This window comes from Balaenoptera acutorostrata, chromosome X (assembly GCF_949987535.1).
Source record: "Balaenoptera acutorostrata chromosome X, mBalAcu1.1, whole genome shotgun sequence".
Classification (NCBI taxonomy): domain Eukaryota; kingdom Metazoa; phylum Chordata; class Mammalia; order Artiodactyla; family Balaenopteridae; genus Balaenoptera; species Balaenoptera acutorostrata.
In genome coordinates this window covers 47,955,988-47,974,773 of record NC_080085.1, presented here as the reverse complement: position 1 = coordinate 47,974,773, position 18,786 = coordinate 47,955,988, and the positions used below count along the sequence as shown (strand labels likewise).

The 18,786-nt window shown below is 48.8% G+C and overlaps 1 protein-coding gene across 8 annotated transcripts in view; it reads left to right on the top strand.

Annotated features, from left to right (window-relative positions):
- GNL3L (G protein nucleolar 3 like) overlaps window positions 1-18,786 on the top strand; it is a 27,748-nt gene extending 8,962 nt beyond the window's left edge. For 3 of the 8 annotated variants that reach the window (XM_057538141.1, XM_057538143.1, XM_057538142.1), the window contains 14 exons: window positions 69-130; window positions 944-1,051; window positions 1,793-1,909; window positions 2,640-2,723; window positions 3,235-3,370; window positions 4,283-4,386; window positions 6,419-6,563; window positions 8,564-8,651; window positions 9,137-9,311; window positions 9,398-9,540; window positions 9,849-9,985; window positions 11,911-12,038; window positions 16,617-16,836; window positions 18,452-18,786. In XM_057538141.1, coding sequence (XP_057394124.1) covers window positions 69-130; window positions 944-1,051; window positions 1,793-1,909; window positions 2,640-2,723; window positions 3,235-3,370; window positions 4,283-4,386; window positions 6,419-6,563; window positions 8,564-8,651; window positions 9,137-9,311; window positions 9,398-9,540; window positions 9,849-9,985; window positions 11,911-12,038; window positions 16,617-16,836; window positions 18,452-18,534 — 1,730 coding nt within the window. In that variant the 3' untranslated portion in view covers window positions 18,535-18,786. Of the gene's footprint in view, window positions 1-68; window positions 203-943; window positions 1,052-1,792; window positions 1,910-2,639; window positions 2,724-3,234; window positions 3,371-4,282; window positions 4,387-6,418; window positions 6,564-8,563; window positions 8,652-9,136; window positions 9,312-9,397; window positions 9,541-9,848; window positions 9,986-11,910; window positions 12,039-16,616; window positions 16,837-18,451 lie in introns of all 8 variants that reach the window. The other 5 variants (XM_057538138.1, XM_057538140.1, XM_057538139.1 and 2 more) reach the window with 3 other exon arrangements.

Genomic DNA, 18,786 nt, shown 5'->3' with positions numbered 1-18,786 from the left:
GGCCTGACCTCCATTAAGGTTCAACAAATGTTGGGTAGGTGGATGATGGCTTTTTTTTTTTTCTTTAGAAAATAAAAAGCCAGGTAAAAGTTCCAAAGGCCGCAAGAAGATAAGTTGGTTCCACACTCAGGTAACGTATACCCGTTGTTGGCGACAAGGTCAGGAACAGGTTGCCCACCCTAGAAGAGGCCCACAAAACCAGGTAGATATTGGGTGACTCCAAACAGAGCACTGCATTGGAATCAGTAGATCTGGCTTTCCCTCCCTCTCTGGGTGGCTTCAGCAGAAAAGTAGCAGTATTTATTAAGTTCCCACCACAAGCCATACACTGCTTTGTGCTTGGTTTACCTTGGTTAGGGATTGTCATCATCCTATTTTTTAGATGAAGAAACTGAGCCTCAGTGAGAAAGTTCTTAGGTTCAAGGTAGCACAGCTAGGACTTGAGTCTGTCTAATTCCCAAGTCCCTATTGCTCATGGAGAGGAGGGAGGTTCAAACAGTCTTTGGCCCCAGCTCCTGGATCTCCTGGTCCTGCTGGGAAAGTTGTGGACAAGTAGGACTTGGGTCAGAGCAGCAGTTCTCAAACTTTAACTAGCCCTCCAGAATCACCTGGAGGGCTGGTTAAAACACAGATTGCTGGGCTCTACCCTTGCGTTTCTGATTTGGTAGGTCTGTCTTGGGATCTGATAATTGGTATTTCTAACAAGTGCCTAGGTGATGCTGGTACTGTTGTTCCAAGGGCTGCACGTCCCTGCCTGGCTAGGGGAAGAAGGGTCTCTCTCTAGTCAGATGGGCAGACCTCTGGGGACAGAGCCCTTTTTGTTTGCTTCTCTCCTCTTTCCCCCAACAACTACACTTCTGAGCAGCTTTAACACCCCCTGGGAAGGGTAATTTCCATGGGTTCATTAGGTCTGTTCATTTTTTCCCTGTTGTGTGGTGACCAGCCTGCAAAGCAGAATGGGAAGAAAGCAGCCACCAAAGTGGCCTCCGCTCCCCAGTTTGTTCACTCCAATGATCATGCCAGTCGGGAGGCTGAATTAAAGAAGAAGAGGGTAAGCCCTTTCCCTTGGAGAGAGAGGGCCTGGCTTGACTGCCAGGTCCACAGAAATGTTGAAAGGCAAAGGCCAGAACTGTTAGGGTTGTCGAGGCTGTTTGTGGAAAGGGGAAGAGAGGGCGGTTGCCTTGATACTTGATTTAGTGTCTCCATTTGCTCACCTCCCAGTCCATGGCTGTCTGGTTTATGTTCTCATTGCTCCACTGGAATGACCCCTGCCAGCCTCACCAGCATGTTCTCTGATATCAGACTCATGGATAGCTTTCTTCCCTCATCTTATTCAAATTCTCAGCATTTGAGACCATGATTTTTTTTTTGAAACACCCTCACTTTGGCTTTCCTGTCATCTCACTCTCCTGGATGTCCTTCTTTCTTTTCTACAGTCTCTTTTGCTGCTCTGTAAATGATGGAGCATCCCAGGACCTTGTTTTCTTTTCCTGTCTGGTCTTAAGTGCTTCCCGCTGCCTAGAACACATTCTCTCTCAGCTTCACATACCTTCCTTGTATTAGTGTCTGCCATGCTTTCCCTTTCTTCATCTCTTTGTCTTTTTCTTTCTCTCAAACCCCTTATCTCTTGCTGTCATATCTTCTCCCTTCCTGTATCCCTGCTCCTTCCACCTGTGCCATGTCACACTGTTTTCTCCCTCTGTCACCTGCTCCCTGTTACTCTTGGTCTTCCATCCCTCCCTTAGACTGCAAACCTAGTCAGCTACAGCCCTGGTGTGCGTTCACTTGTTAGGTTGAGGACATGCGGGAGAAGCAGCAGGCTGCCCGGGAGCAAGAGAGACACCGACGCAGGACCATTGAAAGCTATTGTCAGGATGTCCTGCGACGCCAGAAGGAGTTTGAGCGCAAGGTAAGAGAGCAGTCTTTGCCCCTGGGTAGGACTGGTGTGGGTTCGCTCAAAAGCATCTTTTGCCATTGATCTGTGAAAAGGAAAGAGGAAGGGTGTGAGATTGTTGGAGGGGGAGTAGGGAATCAGTTCAGAGAGGATGGGAGACAGTAGGGACATGGAGGGAGGTGAAGAGCCTTATCTGTGACTGGACAACCCTGGTTAGGTCCTTTCTCCCAAGCTGGAACCCAAAGACTGGGGTTTGGGAGTGGGGAGGCGCTGGACTAGGGGACAGGGGGAGAGAAGGAGTGAGAACGTGAGGGGAAGGTTAAGAGAAGAGTCATCTTCTTTCTAGGACTTCTTACTGCCTTTCTAGAATATATTCTCATCTCACAGAATATATACTTCCCAACTCAAAGTTCCTTTTCTAATATAAAGTACACATTTTGCTTCCTCCATCCCACATTCCCCATAGATTGTTTTTCTCACTTATACCTCCCTCTTACATTCCTCCCTTATACACTCAGGTGCAATCCCAGGCCTCTAGCTGGTGCTCGAACACACACTTACAAATAGGCACACACATGGACCATGTGGGTCTATCCTTTCTTCTTCTAGTTCCTGGCTTTGTTGGCTGATACAAGCTGCTCTTTGGTGGTCTGGGACTCACATGGCTCTCCCAGCCTCCCATGGTTGCCAAAGACAGCTCTCACTCTCTTTCCTGCCCTGGACCATTGTCTTTTTTTCCCTTTAGGAGGACGTTTTGGAGGAATTAAATATGTTTCCTCAGTTGGATGATGAGGCCACAAGGAAGGCTTATTACAAGGAGTTCCGTAAGGTATGGAGGCCCATTTCTTTTTAAAAAAAAATTTTTATTCATTTATTTATTTTTTGGCTGCATTGGGTCTTTGTTGCTGTGCACGGGCTTTCTCTAGTTGTAGCGAGCGGGGGCTGCTCATTGTGGTGGCTTCTCTTATTGTGGAGCACAGGCTCTAGGCATGCGGGCTTCAGTAGTTGTGGCACACGGGCTCGGTAGTTGTGGCTTGTGGGCTCTAGAGCGCAGGCTCAGTAGTTGTGGCATTCGGGCTTAGTTGCTCTGCGGCATGTGGGATCTTCCCGGACCAGGGCTTGAACCCGTGTCCCCTGCACTGGCAGGCGGATTCTTAACCACTGCGCCACCAGGGAAGTCCCGAGGGCGCATTTCTTAAGGTCCTTTAGGGAGGGCATCAATCCAGTCCTGTCTCCTCTCTGCTTCTGTTTTTCCTAAGATGGAGACCTCTTCTTTCATGGGCCTGTTGATTGCTACCCAGTTCTTTCCCTGCCTTCATCCCTCATTCCCTGCCCTACAGGTGGTGGAATACTCTGATGTGATTCTAGAAGTCCTGGATGCCAGGGACCCATTGGGCTGCCGCTGCTTCCAAATGGAGGAGACTGTCCTGCAGGCAGAAGGCAACAAGAAGCTGGTCCTGATCTTGAACAAGATTGGTGGGTGTTGGGCAATATTGGGTAGGGCAAGGCAGGGGCCAGGCCTTGTTGAAAAACTAGCTTGGACCAGACCCTGACACCCAGCAACTCAGTGGTATCCATAACAGTTGTGTGAGGTAGGAATTCTTGTTCGAGTTTTTAAAGCCAGGGATTTGAGAGGTGAAGTCACTTGTCTAAACACACACACAGTACAGCAGAAGTTGGGAGTGGAGTTAAAGCCTGTCTGCCTTTCAGTCCCCTGTTTTTGCCATTTTGAGCTTTATCTGACTGGCCAACCATGGAGAGTTCCTCTTCTCTCCCAAGCTGGAACCCAGACACTGGGGCAGAAGAGCACATCGGCTCACGAGTCACTCAGGTCTGGATCTTATCCCAGTTTTGCTGTCTGTTTTCTCTGGGATCTTGGACAAGTCATGTCACCTGAGAGCTTCTGTTTCTCTAGGTGTAAAATGGGCTGTGATTGTCCCAATCTCACAGGATTGTTGGAGAATTAATAATAAAGTGCTTGGTACATACATGTTCAGTTCTTCATAAATGGTAGCCATTTTTGTCAAGGTTATTCTTGACATTTGGCCCAACCTAGAATGATCCAGGGAGGGGATGGGAAGCACAGTCTTTGGGAGGCCTCTGGTACCCTGGGCCCCCTGGTCTGGAAGGAAGGCATCTAGGACGATACAGCTGGTTACCCATTCTCCTTGAGGAAACAGAGGTCTCCTCAGGGAGGGCCAACTGGTCCCCTAGACTAGACTGTCCTTTCTAACTCTAACCTGGGGACTGGACAGGGACTGTCAGTGCTAGGGAGATATCTGTTGGCGGGAGGTGGGCCAAGTCTTGGATGTGGGTGGCTGCATCTTTGGAGTGAGCCATCGAGGTGATGTTCTCCTTTCCAGTCCTCTCTGTTCCTATTTTCCCCAGACCTGGTCCCCAAGGAGGTTGTGGAGAAGTGGCTGGAATACCTTCGGAATGAGCTGCCAGTCGTAGCTTTCAAGGCCAGCACCCAGCATCAGGTCAAAAACCTGGTAAGCTGGGGCCAGGGACATCTAGCCTCTTTCAGGGTAGCCTGGGGCTACACTGTTTTCTAATTATATCATTAACATGGAAATGCGTTTTCAATGTAAGATATTAAAGTATACAGAAACATTTGTTGCTGTGATGGAGAGAAACTGGGTCCTGGGGGACTTTTTTTAAAAAATTAATTAATTTATTTTTTTTGGCTGTGTTGGGTCTTTGTTTCTGTGCAAGGGCTTTCTCTAGTTGTGGCAAGCGGGGGCCACTCTTCATCGCAGTGCGCGGGCCTCTCACTATCGTGGCCTCTCTTGTCGCGGAGCGCAAGCTCCAGACGCGCAGGCTCAGTAGTTGTGGCTCACGGGCCCAGCTGCTCCGCGGCATGTGGGATCTTCCCAGCCCAGGGCTCGAACCCGTGTCCCCTGCATTGGCAGGTGGATTCTCAACCATTGCGCCACCAGGGAAGCCCCCTGGGGGACATATTTTTTTCAGTTTTGCACCAGGTATAAAACTTATTTATTTAAAAAAATAAAGTAGAAAAAATAAAAACAATTACAGTTGACCCTTGAACTAAACAGGGGTTAGGGACATCCACCTTCTGCACAATGGAAAATCCGTGTATAACTTATAGTTGGCCCTTCATATCTGCAGTTCTGTATCTGCAGATGCAACCAACTGCGAATCATGTAGTACTGTAGTATTTACTAGTGAAAAAAATTTGCGTATAAATGGACCTGTGCTGTTCAAACCCGTGTTGCTCAAGGGCCAACTGTATAGATGAAGCTTGAATATCCTTATGCTGGTACCTCTAATTCCAATCTCTTTTATCCATACCCAGAAGTAACCACCATTGTTAGTTTGGTGTGTATCCTTCCAGATGTTTTTCTGTGCTTTATATTATATGTGGATGTGTTTATAAAGAGAAAATAGTGTTTGCGGGTATCATATATGTCATCCTGTGTGTTTTTTTTCCCTTGAAGATCTTTCTATAGAGTTCTACCTTTTTGATGCTAAATAAAATTAGTTTCCAATTTTTTTTATCATTATAACCGGTACTACAACATGTACCCTTACAAGTCTTGGCTAGTGGGCAAGTGTTTGTGTAGGTTGGGCACTGAGAGGTAGAGTGGCTGGGTCATAGGCTTTTTGCATTTTACATTTTCCTAGTCACTGACAAATTGCTCCCCAGCACCCCACGTCCTCCACCCCCACCCCTCAGTGGCTGTACCAATTTATCTTCCCACTAATGGGATAGATGACTGTGTGAGAGGGCTTTTTTCCCTACACCCTTGCCAACATTTGATATCATTAAACATTTAAATCTTTGTTCATCTGGGAGAAACATGATATCTCCTTTATAATTTTTTGGCCTTTTTCATGGCAAAAATGTGATAAGCATCCTTTTTTAACAGCTTTCTTTCATTTGTGTTCCACTTCAAGGATATAGCTCCTTAATCTGTTTCTTATTAATAGATATTTAAGTCAGTTCCTATTTTGAAGTATTGTGGTGGGTAAATAAGGACAGAAGAAGAGCTGAAAGGGCATTCTAGGCAGAGGAGGTAGCATCAGGAGTAGGGAGACGGAGGCCGAAATGGCCTTGTCCTGTGTGAGGAATCAAGGGAAGGTAGACTTTATGTGGGCCAGGCACTATCTCTTCTCTCCACAGACAGGGAGGTAAACGTCCCCATTGTGTAGGCAAGGTTAACTGAGGCCCAGAGAATGGAATCAGAATTTGCCAGGCACACGCCTGTGAGAGGCAGAGCTGAACTTAAACCTGGCCTGCCTAGAGGCAAGGATGCTATCCTGCCCCTGCTGAGGGAGGCAAGAGACAGGCAGGGACAGAGAAGACTGGAGATGCAAAGACAGTGGAAAAATAGGCCTTGTGGAAGCAGGGAAATGGCAGGTATTCAGGGCCTGTGTGAGAAGCCCTCTGCTTCAGGCTGGGGGTCTCAGTGATCACAGGGAGGCGGCCCTGAAAGTTGGAAATCTGAGCTGAGACTACATCTCCCACCTGATGCCTCTTCTATAATACCCCTCATTTTCCAGAATCGCTGCAGTGTGCCAGTGGATCAAGCCTCTGAGTCACTGCTGAAAAGCAAAGCCTGCTTTGGAGCTGAAAATCTCATGAGGGTTCTGGGGAACTATTGCCGCCTGGGTGAAGTACGCACCCATATCCGTGTGGGTGTTGTGGGTAAGGCCTTGGGGGAGGTCATGGGACCCAGGCTTCTTCCTTGTGCAGGGGCTTCATTGGGACAAAGGATTCTGGGAACTTCATGTTACTTTTGTGGGGGGAGGAGAGGAGCTGTTCAGGAAGGGTCTTGTGATGTGTACTTTGGATAGGTGGACGTGGGAAGGCATACTCAGGATCACCACCGTGGTTTGAGTGTTAGAACCATGGACCAAATGTGCGGGGCCAGGCTTGGAGTTGGCCCCATCTCATTCTACCAGAGCTGTGGGAGGGAGGGGTGAACATCTCCCTTTCATAGATAAGAACTCTGGGGCTCAGAGGCGGGAAAGGGACTTGTAGGGCTCAGCCCTGGGTGAGACAAGGCAGAGCTGAGGCTCAAACCTGGAACCCAGGGTACTGAGGGAAGGCTGGTGGGAAGGGAACAGGGAAATTGAGAGAGGCAGAGATAGACCCGCAGGGAGAGGAAGTGAGGCTGGACACTGAGAAAAAGGTGTAGATTTGCATACCTGAATAGACACAGAAGATTTGGGAAGCCAAATGGTGGGATTGGTGGGGAGTGGAAAGGGAAGACATGTGAATGACAGAGGCATGCAGAGAGAGGGAGATATGATCACAAAGACGTGTGCACAGAGACTTGCAGAGAAACATAAGAGGGCTAGAGACCCTCCCATGTAAGTAGAGAGGCAGACATGCATACCCAAGGAAAGAATGAGTGAGTCAAACACAGGGATAGAGAGAGATTCAGAGGGAGATGCACATAGAGGCAGGAACAAAGATGCAGACACAGAGGAATGTACCCCAGACCTATGCACACATACAGTTCCACATGTATGGAGACATGTACAGACCCAGACGCAAAATACATGCAGACCAAGCTCTTCCCATACACTCACCCAACTCCGCTTCCCCTCCCCAATCAAATAGAGCCACGGAGAGACACGTGCCTGGATACACTCGACCCTCAGACATAGTCACGCCCCAGAGTCACAGAGACAGATACACGTCTGTGATGAGACGGATATATATATATAGAGAGAGAGAAATAGAGACAGAGCATTAGGGAGGCACAGAGAAAAAGAGACACAGTGGAACACGTATGGAAGGACATACATGTAGAGAGACAAGCCCATGGAGAGAAGGAACATGTACAGAAAGAGCTGAGAGGAGTTGGCATAGAGGGAATTACAAAGAGGCAGAATTGGTGGGGTGGGGAGAATTAGAGAGAAAGGACAATGGCCAGAATGAGATACAGTGAGACAAACCAGCAGAGAAAGAGGTGCTTAGATACACAGACAAAGAAAGATATGATAGAGAAAAAGATGGAGTGGGAAAGACAGAAATGGGAAAAGCAGCGGTATTTAGAATGAGAACAACCAAGAGACAGAAGATATACAGAGACTTCTATACACGAGGGATATATATACACAGGCACATCTGTGAGGGAGCAGTACATGTGTAAGTTCTAGCACACAGAGAAAGAGAATGGTGGGAATGAGAGACCCAGTGAGGAAGAAATGGACAAGGACATCCATAGGCTGAGAGGTGCTCACAGATGCCCAAACAAAAAAACACGCACCACAGGCAGAAAGCTGCTCAGAGACTGACATCTGGAGATGAGCTCCCCCCACCCCCTGCCAGGTGAATTATACACCAGGATGGATGGTTCTGTCTTACAACATTTCCCAGTGTCCACCCTCCACTGGATTTTGTCACAGAGGCCTTGCATTGAGCGTCTTTCCCAGGCTGTTTGTACGTAGGAGGTGGGTGTCACATCTAGAGAGAGGGACACGTCTAGCCAGGGTGCTCACATATGGAGGAGAGGGTTAGAAAGGCCATGGAGGGGGTTGGTCAGGGCCTTGGATGGGAAGGCAGGAGGCCAGGCTCTGTTTTTGGCTTCCCCATGGCCTGGTCACACTGCCCCTGCCTGAGCCTCCCACACACAGGCTGTCCCAGATATTCCTGAGGACCCTTCCTGCCCTGAGCCATCTGCTGCTCCTTTGTAGGCCTTCCCAATGTTGGGAAGAGCAGCCTGATCAATAGCCTGAAGCGCAGCCGTGCGTGCAGTGTGGGAGCCGTTCCTGGGGTCACCAAGTAAGCACCTGCCTGCTCCCCCACTTCACAGATCCTTCACCCTACCATTCCCCCAACTCCCACGCCTTCAGCCCCTGTCCCTTATCTTGGACTAGCCTTTGATTCTTCCCTGGGCATGGGAGTCTCACTAATAGCCCTCATTTACCTGGCACACCCTGGCTGTGGGCCAGGCACCCAGCTGGGTGTCTCCCCCACTTAGCTCCTTGAAGCCTCCCCGACACCATGCAAGATTGGGCTCTGAATAAGCAGCTCCACTTCCTCGGTGAAGCAACAGGCTCAGAGAGTCAGAAGCTTGCCTGTGGTCCTGCAGCTCAGTCCCTGGTGGTGGAGGTTAGACTAGAATCAGACCCCCATCTCTCCACCTTCATCTGTGTGCCATCTGTCCCACCCCTTCTCTCAACTGGGTGCTTGGAGCCTAGAGGATGCCAGGCACATCTGGGCTTATCACCATCCTGTGTCCTCCTATCTCCCCTCTCCCGCCCCAGGTTCATGCAGGAGGTCTACCTGGACAAATTCATCAGGCTGCTGGATGCCCCGGGCATTGTCCCAGGACCCAACTCGGAGGTGGGCACCATCCTGTGCAACTGCATTCGTGTGCAGAAGCTGGCGGATCCTGTGACCCCAGTGGAGACCATTCTGCAGCGCTGCAACCTGGAGGAGGTACGCGGGCCTCATGCTTATGTCCTACCCTGCTCCAAGGGCCCTTCATTCTTCCTCATGATTTCTCTTCTTCCTCTCTTCACCAGATTTCCAGCTATTACGGTGTCTCTGGGTTCCAGACCACTGAGCACTTTCTGACTGCAGTGGCCCACCGCTTGGGGAAGAAGAAGAAGGGGGGCATATACAGTCAGGAGCAGGCAGCCAAAGCTGTCCTGGCTGACTGGGTGAGGTGAGGAGGGGGCTAGGCGTAAGGGTGAAGCCTGCTGGGAGTCAGACTCCACAAAGGGGATCATCTGTGTTCACTGCAGCGGCGGGGCAGCCTAACTTCTTGGGTAAGGAAGTCCAAGGCACCAGGTCACATCCTGCTTGGCAACTTATGCCCAGTGATTATCCAGCAGCTCAACCTCTTGTTCAGAAGCAACTGTCTGGGTTTTCTAGTTGTCCCTCACTGTTTCTGACCTGAGAACTCATTCTCTCTTTGATTGGTCATTTGTTGTCTTAATGAGATCACCAATTTCTTCCCACCTCCCAATTCAGCGGGAAGATCAGCTTCTATACACTCCCACCCTCCACTCACACTCTGCCTGCCCATCTCAGTGCTGAGATTGTTAAGGAGATGACTGAGGTCTTCGACATTGAGGATACCGAGCAGGCCAATGAGGACACCATGGAATGTAAGTAAGGGCGAGTAGGTTGGCCTGCCTGGCACGTGGTCCTGCCCTAGTGGAGCCACACAGACCTGACAACAGGTCCCACATTTGACCACCCCCTGCTCTGGCTCTACTCTGGTTTGGGGAAACCTGTTTAACTAGCTTTAACCTTAATGTCTTTTCCCACAAGGTGGAGAATTGGAATCTGGGTCACGGGAATATGGGGGTGGGGTGGGGTAGGGAGGCAGCTGATTGTGGGCTCTTGGTAGATAGGAAAAAAATCAGCAAAGTACCTGGAACATGGTGAGGTATTTACGAAGTGTGAGGTTACTTTCCCCATCTCTTGAGGCCTGGAGTGGACTGAGATACTCCTCTCAAAAACCCCTTCTCTCATTTTGCTCCAGGTTTTGTCACAGCCATTGCATGTCCATTTCTAGATTTTTACTTTTATCCGCATTGGCAGGTGAGGCATCTGAGACACAGAAAGGTGATATTTGCTAAATGGTGCATGGTCATTGACAGGCAGACGTGGCATTCAAACTAGCTCTCTTGCCTTGTTTTGAAGATTCTCCCAACTCAGTATCTAAGTGGTTAAAAGAATGGACTGCCTGGATTAAAATCTGAGTTTTGTTAGTTGTGTGGTGCTGTACAAGTTCTTAAGCTCTCCATGTCCAATGATGTCATCTGTAAAATGGGGACAGTAGCACCCACCTGATAAGATAGTTGTGAAGACTTATTTGTTATGTAAAAACACAGTGCCTGGCATATAGTACATGCTTGGTAAATATTAGCTGTTATTAAGATGGTTATTTGTTGAGGTACAGAGGTATGACTTTCAGAAACGCCTGTAGGAAGTTTGTTCTCTTCAGATACTCTACCATCTGCAGCTCTGGTTGATGGCTCCTTTCTTCTCTACCCCACCCAAGAAAGGTGCCTGGTGCTCTCTGGGCCTGTCTGTGGACACTCTGGGGTAGTGGAGAAAGCCTTGGCTGGCCTGGCTTCTAGTTACCCTGTTTCTCTTGAGGGCCAATAGCTTTCCTTCTCTGGGCCTTTTAGTGTGCTTGGATTACAAATGAGGACAAGAGGCTTACCTACCCCCATGTGGCTTTAGGCAAGTCAGCCCTCTTTCTGAACTTTGCTTTTCTATCAAGTGGGTAGTTGGGAGGAATTAGTGCTCACATTTTTATGATGATGCTTGACTGTGGCTGTGTGTGAGGGCAAGCGGGGCTCTGGCAGTGAGAATGTACTTCGGCAAAAGATTGAGGTCCCGGAAATTGAGAAGAGGGAGTGGTTAATAGTGAGAATTTCCTAGTTGCCCTAGTGTTGAATCTTGAAGAGTGATTAGGGATTAGAGGCCCAGGGAAGGGGATGGGGCAAAGTTTAGAAGAGGTGGGAAGGTAGTGTGGGCCCAGGACAATGGACACATTTGTGGTTTGCAGTGGAGGCCAGCTCTAGGCAAGGCACCAGAGAGAGAGGGAGAGAGGCCCGGTCCTGGGGAGGGAATCCCAGTAGCTGCCATTTTTAAAAAATTAATTAATTAATTAATTAATTTATGTATGTATGTATATGTATGTATGTATGTATGTATGTATGTATGTATGGCTGTGTTGGGTCTTCGTTTCTGTGCGAGGGCTTTCTCTAGTTGCGGCGAGCGGGGGCCACTCTTCATCGCAGTGCACAGGCCTCTCACTGTCGCGGCCTCTCCCGTTGCGGAGCACAGGCTCCAGACGTGCAGGCTCAGTAACTGTGGCTCACGGGCCCAGTTGCTCCGCGGCATGTGGGATCCTCCCAGACCAGGGCTCGAACCCGTGTCCCCTGCATTGGCAGGCGGATTCTCAACCACTGCGCCACCAGGGAAGCCCTGAAATCACTTTTATTGGGCTAAACTCGGGTATCGACAGGGCCACACTCCCTCCAGAGGCTTGACTGTGGTATTTATTGTGTTAAAGGCTTGGCCACTGGAGAATCTGATGAGCTGTTGGGTGACATGGACCCGCTCGAAATGGAGATCAAGTGGCTCCATTCTCCGATGGTGAAAATAGCAGATGCCATGGAAAATAAAACCACGGTGTATAAGGTACCTGTTCTCTTTCTTCATGGCAACACTCTCCTCTACCCCGGGCTCTGGGAAATGGTCAGTCCCTTCCACCTGGCTCCCACAAGGTCCGCCTATAATACTGGGGAGATGCGGGTTGTTCATTCACACCCTGTGGGCTCCCTGGGTGCTAGGCAGGGTGCATCCTTTGCCAACCAATGGCAGGTCCAAGGAGGAGGCATGCTCTCTCAAGCAGCTTTCCCAGCCCAGCTCTAGCCTAGAGAACAGGATCCCCATCTATCCACCCGCTTGTTCAAGTTACAAACCTGGGCAGCCCTAATTTTTCCTTCCTTCTAACTAGTATCCTGGATCCTATATACAGTCAGTCACCAAGTCTGGCTTCTCTCTCCTAAATCTTAAGAGATGCTCTTGGCCTCTTTCTATTCCTACCATTCCTGTAACCCTAGCCTAAGCTTCCAGTTGTCTCCCACCTGGATATTTGTTCCATATGGCAGGTCCCAAAGGTCACCTGCCCTTTCATGTCTCCCCAGCACCTACAGGATCAAGTTGATATGCTGTGCTATGATCTCTGGAGGCTTTTTCAGCCTCTACGTCTGCCAGTCCCCTATCGCTGCCCTTCGAGAGGTCACAGTTTAGTGGTTTCAACCACAGATATCTACACTGTGATGGAAGACACACAGGCTGGGGTTGGGGGCAGAGGTTGGGAAAGCACGGATCTAAGGGCCCTAACCTATACTACTTGTGGGTCAGGGAAGTATTCCAGGGGGCCTTGATGCTTGTGCCATGCCTTGAAGGTTGAGGAATTCTCTGGGCAAGGGGGGCAGCAGCCTGTGGTCAGGGGCTCAGCCTGTGTGCGTGCCAAGACCCAAAAGGGTGAGAGCATGTTATTTTGCAGAAATCACTAGTGGTCTGAGGTGGCTAGAGTGAGGGTAGAGGCGGGGAAAGATGAATCTGGTGTCAGATCATTGAAGGCCTTGAGTATGACTTTAAACCATGGGTAATAGGTAAACACTGAAAGTTGGTTATGTTTTGTGGGGGAGGGGAGGCAAAGGGTTTAAATTTTTTTCCCATTTTGTTTATTTAAGATATTTTTTTGACTAGGTACATGGTATAAAATTGAAAAGGTAGGATATTCCCTGGCGGTCCAGTGGTTAGGACTCCACGCTTTCACTGCTGAGGGCCTGGGTTCAATCTCTGGTCGGGGAACTAAGATCCCACAAGCCATGCGGCGTGGCCAAAAAAAAAAAAATATGAAAAGGTAAAGGTTATACAGTAAAAGTAAATCTCCTGCTTCTCTCTCCCAGCCACCCTGCCCACTCCTGAGTGTCCTTTCAGAGCTATTCCATCTTTATACACACATATACATAAAAGCAGATAACAGATCTATTTCAATGCTTTTTTAAAAAAATTTTATTTATTAATTAATTTATTTATGTCTGTGTTGGGTCTTCATTGCTGTGCGCGGGCTTTCTCTAGTTGTGGTGAGTGGGGGCTACTCTTTGTTGCGGTACATGGGCTTCTCATTGTAGTGGCTTCTCTTGTTGTGGAGCACGGGCTCTTAAGTGTGCAGGCTTCAGTAGTTGTGGCTTGTGGGCTGTAGAGCGCAGGCTCAGTAGTTGTGGCACACAGGCTTAGTTGCTCCACGGCATGTGGGATCTTCCCGGACCAGGGCTTGAACCCGTGCCCCCTGCATTGGCAGGCGGATTCTTAACCACTGAGCCACGAGGGAAGTCCCAACAGATCTATTTCAATTCAAATAGTCGTATGCTGTTTTTATTGTTCTGCACATTGCTTATTTCACTTACAAATTCATCTTGTAGATTGTTCCATGTGATTACTTAAAGAACAGTCCTTCATTTTTAAAAAAGAAAATTATTTATTTGGCTGCATCGGGCCTTAGTTGTGGCACATGGGATCCTCACCTGCGGTATGCGGGCTCTTTTTTGCAGCGCGAGGGCTTCTCTCTAGTTGTGGCATGAGGGGGCTCAGTAGTTGTGGCGCGTGGGCTTAGTTGCCCCGCGGCATGTGAGATCTCAGTTCCCTGACCAGGGATCGAACCCACGTCCCCTGCATTGGAAGGCGGATTCTCAAACACTGGACCACCAGGGAAATCCTCTGTCCTTCATTTTTGATGGCTATATAATATCTGGAAGGGTTTCTTAAGCAGGGAAGCAACATGGTTAAGTTTATGTATTAGAACTATCACTCCAGTGGCTGGGGTAAAAATCCAGTTGGAAAGAAAGGAGCCAGAGTGGAGGTAAGAAGTCCAGGAAGGAAACTGTTGCCTGAGCTCTGTAAGAGATGATGAGGCCTGCATTAGGGCAGTGGTAGGAATCACGCCATTCCCATCTTCACATAGTTTCGAAAGTCCCCTCGGTGCTTATAGGAAAAGCAGTTTAAAGTTGTGAGTTTAAGGCCATCCCCTGATATTTCTCACTGAGCCCATAAGCCCCAGAACATACCATTTTTCCTCAAGGACCAGCAGTAGTTCCCTACTCCATACTGCAAATTCCAGGCTCAGGTTCAGGGCCCTGAGTAGGGCCACTCCATTGCACAACTCCATTTAGGTGTGCTATATTGTAAATGGTGCCCCCTCCCACCCCCGCAACCCCATAGTTGTACAGTGTGGTAGCCTTGCCTTTTACCCACCGTAGTGTAGCAGGTAGTCATACATACAGAATCCTGACTGCTTGGGTTCTAATTTATTCTACTGCTTACTAACTGTGTGACCTTACGTGCCTTGTTTGTCAAAGACATTGTTGCAAGGATTAAATGAGTTAATACACAGATGTGTGTGAGTACATGTATACATATACGTATGTATGTATATGTATAACACACACATATATGTATATGCTTAGAAAGGTACCTGGCACATAGTGAGCTTCCTGTCAATATTACCTTTTGCTGACCACATGTACCTTCTATTACAGCCGAATAGACACCCTTTTGGGTGCCCAGGTATGCTCTCTGCTTTTCCAGTGTTCAGTCAGGAATGACCCTCCCATCAGCAGAAGTATGTTGACCACCACCATCCCCTCAGCCTCTGTCACTTATGCTGCATTTCTTTGGTGGGCACTTACCACATTCTTTTTTTTTTTTTGGCTATTATTTATTTATTTATGGCTGTGTTGGGTCTTCGTTTCTGTGCGAGGGCTTTCTCTAGTTGCGGCGAGTGGGGGCCACTCTTAATCGCGGTGCGTGGGCCTCTCACTATCGCGGCCTCTCTTGCTGCGGAGCCCAAGCTCCAGACGCGCAGGCTCAGTAATTGTGGCTCACGGGCCTAGTTGCTTCGCGGCATGTGGGATCTTCCCAGACCAGGGCTCGAACCCGTGTGCCCTGCATTAGCAGGCAGACTCTCAACCACTGCACCACCAGGGAAGCCCCCTCTTACCACATTCTAACTTGTGGTGTGGTTGGGTTTTTTCCTCTTTAGCCTGGTTGCTTCCCGAAGGTGGGACTGCATCTGAGTCATTTCTCCAACATTTCCCCATACAGAGCTAGGCATAAAATAGGTGTCAGAACATATTTGTTAAATTGAGTAAGACCTTGAAGGGTCACTTGAACAAAGAATCATTGTAATACCAATTGTCATTGACAAGTAATTCTGCTTTTTCATTTTATTCTTTTTTTTTTTTTTTTTTTTTAAAGGATTTTCTTATTTATTTATTTATTTATTTATTTTTGGCTGTGTTGGGTCTTCGGTTCGTGCGAGGGCTTTCTCCAGTTGCGGCAAGCGGGGGCCACTCTTCATCGCGGTGCGGGGACCGCTCTTCATCGCAGTGCGCGGGCCTTTCTCTATCGCGGCCCCTCCCGTCGCGGGGCACAGGCTCCAGACGCGCAGGCTCAGCAATTGTGGCTCACGGGCCCAGCTGCTCCGTGGCATGTGGGATCTTCCCAGACCAGGGCTCGAACCCGTGTCCCCTGCATTAGCAGGCAGATTCTCAACCACTGCGCCACCAGGGAAGCCCCTCATTTTATTCTTTTTTTTGAACAATTTTTTTTTTTAAATCTTTTTTTTTTTTTTTTTTTTTTAATTTTATTTATTTATTTATTTATTTATTTTTGGCTGTGCTGGGTCTTCGGTTCGTGCGAGGGCTTTCTCCAGTTGCGGCAAGTGGGGGCCACTCTTCATCGCGGTGCGGGGACCGCTCTTCATCGCGGTGCGCGGGCCTCTCACTATCGCGGCCCCTCCCGTTGCGGGGCACAGGCTCCAGACGCGCAGGCTCAGCAGCTGTGGCTCACGGGCCCAGCTGCTCCGCGGCATGTGGGATCTTCCCAGACCAGGGCTCGAACCCGTGTCTCCTGCATTAGCAGGCAGATTCTCAACCACTGCGCCACCAGGGAAGCCCTTCATTTTATTCTTGTAAAAGCCATGCAAGCTACCCACTGTCCACCCTTATTTGACAGATGAGCAAATTGTGGCTGAAGGGATAACTAAGCACCTGCTAGTCTGTGGTGGGGCCAGACTTGAAGCTTATTAGTTCTGTGTGGCTCCAAGGTTCCTGTTCTTAATGCAAGCCTGTCCCTGCCTCCTCTGCAGAAGTCTTTGTAGGTACTCTGGGGCCCAGACCTCACTGTTGTCCTCTCTTTCCCCAGATTGGAGATCTCACTGGGTATTGCACCAATCCAAACCGTCATCAGATGGGGTGGGCTAAGCGCAACGTGGACCTTCACCCCAGGAACAATAGCTCAGTGGATGTCTGCCCAGTGGACCGCCGCCCGATGCTACAGAGGATCATGGAGACAGACCCCCTGCAGCAGGGCCAGGCTCTGGCATCTGCCCTGAAGAATAAGAAGAAGCTCCAGAAGCGTACAGGTGGGGGCACCTGACCACCCCCCTGTACTCCAAAAAGAACCCACCTGAGGCTTTAATTAGGGGCTCCTGAATGAGCATCTCCATGTGTCTAGCCCCAGGCCAGGGTTAGGGGGCAGGGATGGGTTAGGAGGCTTACCTGCTAGCACAGTGGTTCTCAAACTTTAGCTTGTATTAGAATTGCCTGGAGGGCTTATTAAAGCACAGGTTTCTGGGACCCACCCCCAGAGTTTCTAATTAAGTAGTTGGACCTTGGGTGGGTGGGTGGCAGGGCGCTGAGAATTTGTGTTTCTAACTGGTTGCCAGTTAGTGGTGATGTTGCTCCTCTGGGGACCACACTTGGAGAACCACTGGCCTAGTTTCATGTATCAAATACCCACCATTTATTTATCACCTGCTTTCTATGTGTTAAGAAGCTTTCAGGCTATATATGTTTACTTTATCAATAGGCGATATACTCAAAATCCAAAGGTTACAAAAGAATATACAATAAAATGTCTCCTTCCAATCCCCCAGTCTTCCAGGCGTCCCTCCAGAGGCAACCAGTTAATTTCTTGTATCTCATTCCTGAGATAGGTACACAGGCAAATATCTATATATTCTTTGTTCTCTTTTTGTAGACAGAGGCTAGTCTCCTGAACATATAGTTTTGCCACATCATTTTTCCACTCAATATATATTATAGATATTTCCCCATCAATTCACAAAAGAACTTCTCCCTTCATTTTAATGGTGGTCTGTTGTATGGCTGGTCCATTTAGGTCTTCATGCTATGCTAATTCTCACTAACTCATTGCAAGAGTCTTATTCTCAGTTGGTAAGTGAGGAAACTGGGGCCCAGAGACATTAAGTGACACACTCAAAGTATTTGATGGGGCCAAAATCCAAACCTAGATTTGACTGATCCCATGAGCCCTGTTCTTTGAACTAGACTGTGTTCATAACCATTCGCTCTTGGCCTGGTTCCACGCTGAGTCCTGGGAATACAGAGATGAATTGCCCTTGAACTGCTGGTCTTTTTGGGGAGTGGGGAGGAGACAAGCAAACAGACATTGGCAACACAAAGTGATCACTGTGAAGACATAGAAAGCACAGTGAGGGAACCTAACCCAGCCTGGAGGTCGTGGTGGGGTAGGGGTGATCAGAGAAGGCTTCCGGAAGGAGGTGATGTCTGAGGGGAATCCTGAGGAACAATAGGGTGTGGCTGGAGGATGGAGGTGAGCATGCAGGCCCAAAGCCCCTACTGCCATCCTGTCCCTTTGCTGTGAGAGCTTTGAGGGTCATGGCAGAGTGCTAATAAGTTCAACACACAAAAAGAAAACAGCTGTTTTGATAGTAGGAAGAGATAAAAATACTTGATGCTCAGTAGTCTGACACTCTGAGATAAAAGCTATTTTGGGGTGATCATTTCATAGGTAGACAAATGGGTCTTCCTGTGAGGCTGAGCAGTGGCTGCCAGTAGCTCACCAGTTGTTTTGTTTAGTGTTGGATGGGGAGGGGGCGGTTAGGGAGCCAGTTTGGAAGTTTGGTGCAGACCAAGGTAAATGTAGGCTAGCTCCTGCAGGCCTCCTGTTGGCACGCCAGCCACCAAGTGACGCCTGTTTTTCTCCATCTGCAGATAAGCTCGCCAGCAAGCTGTCTGATTCCATGATGTCCGCCCTTGACCTCTCTGGCAACGCTGATGACAGTGCTGGTGACTGATCCACTGATCTCATCTCCTTCCCCCACTCCAAGCATCAGTTCCAGTGGAAATAACAGATAAAATGGTTTGCTTCTCCCTGAAGCACCTACATATTAAAAGAGCCCCTTCCCCCAACCCCCCTTCCCTCCATTCTCCAGGAAAAAAAAAGTCCCAAGTGTCTGAAACTGACAAACCCAATACCCTTATTTAATCCGTACTCTGTTTTCAAGAGAAATAAAAAAAAATTATCAGCAGATCCCTTATGCTAACAA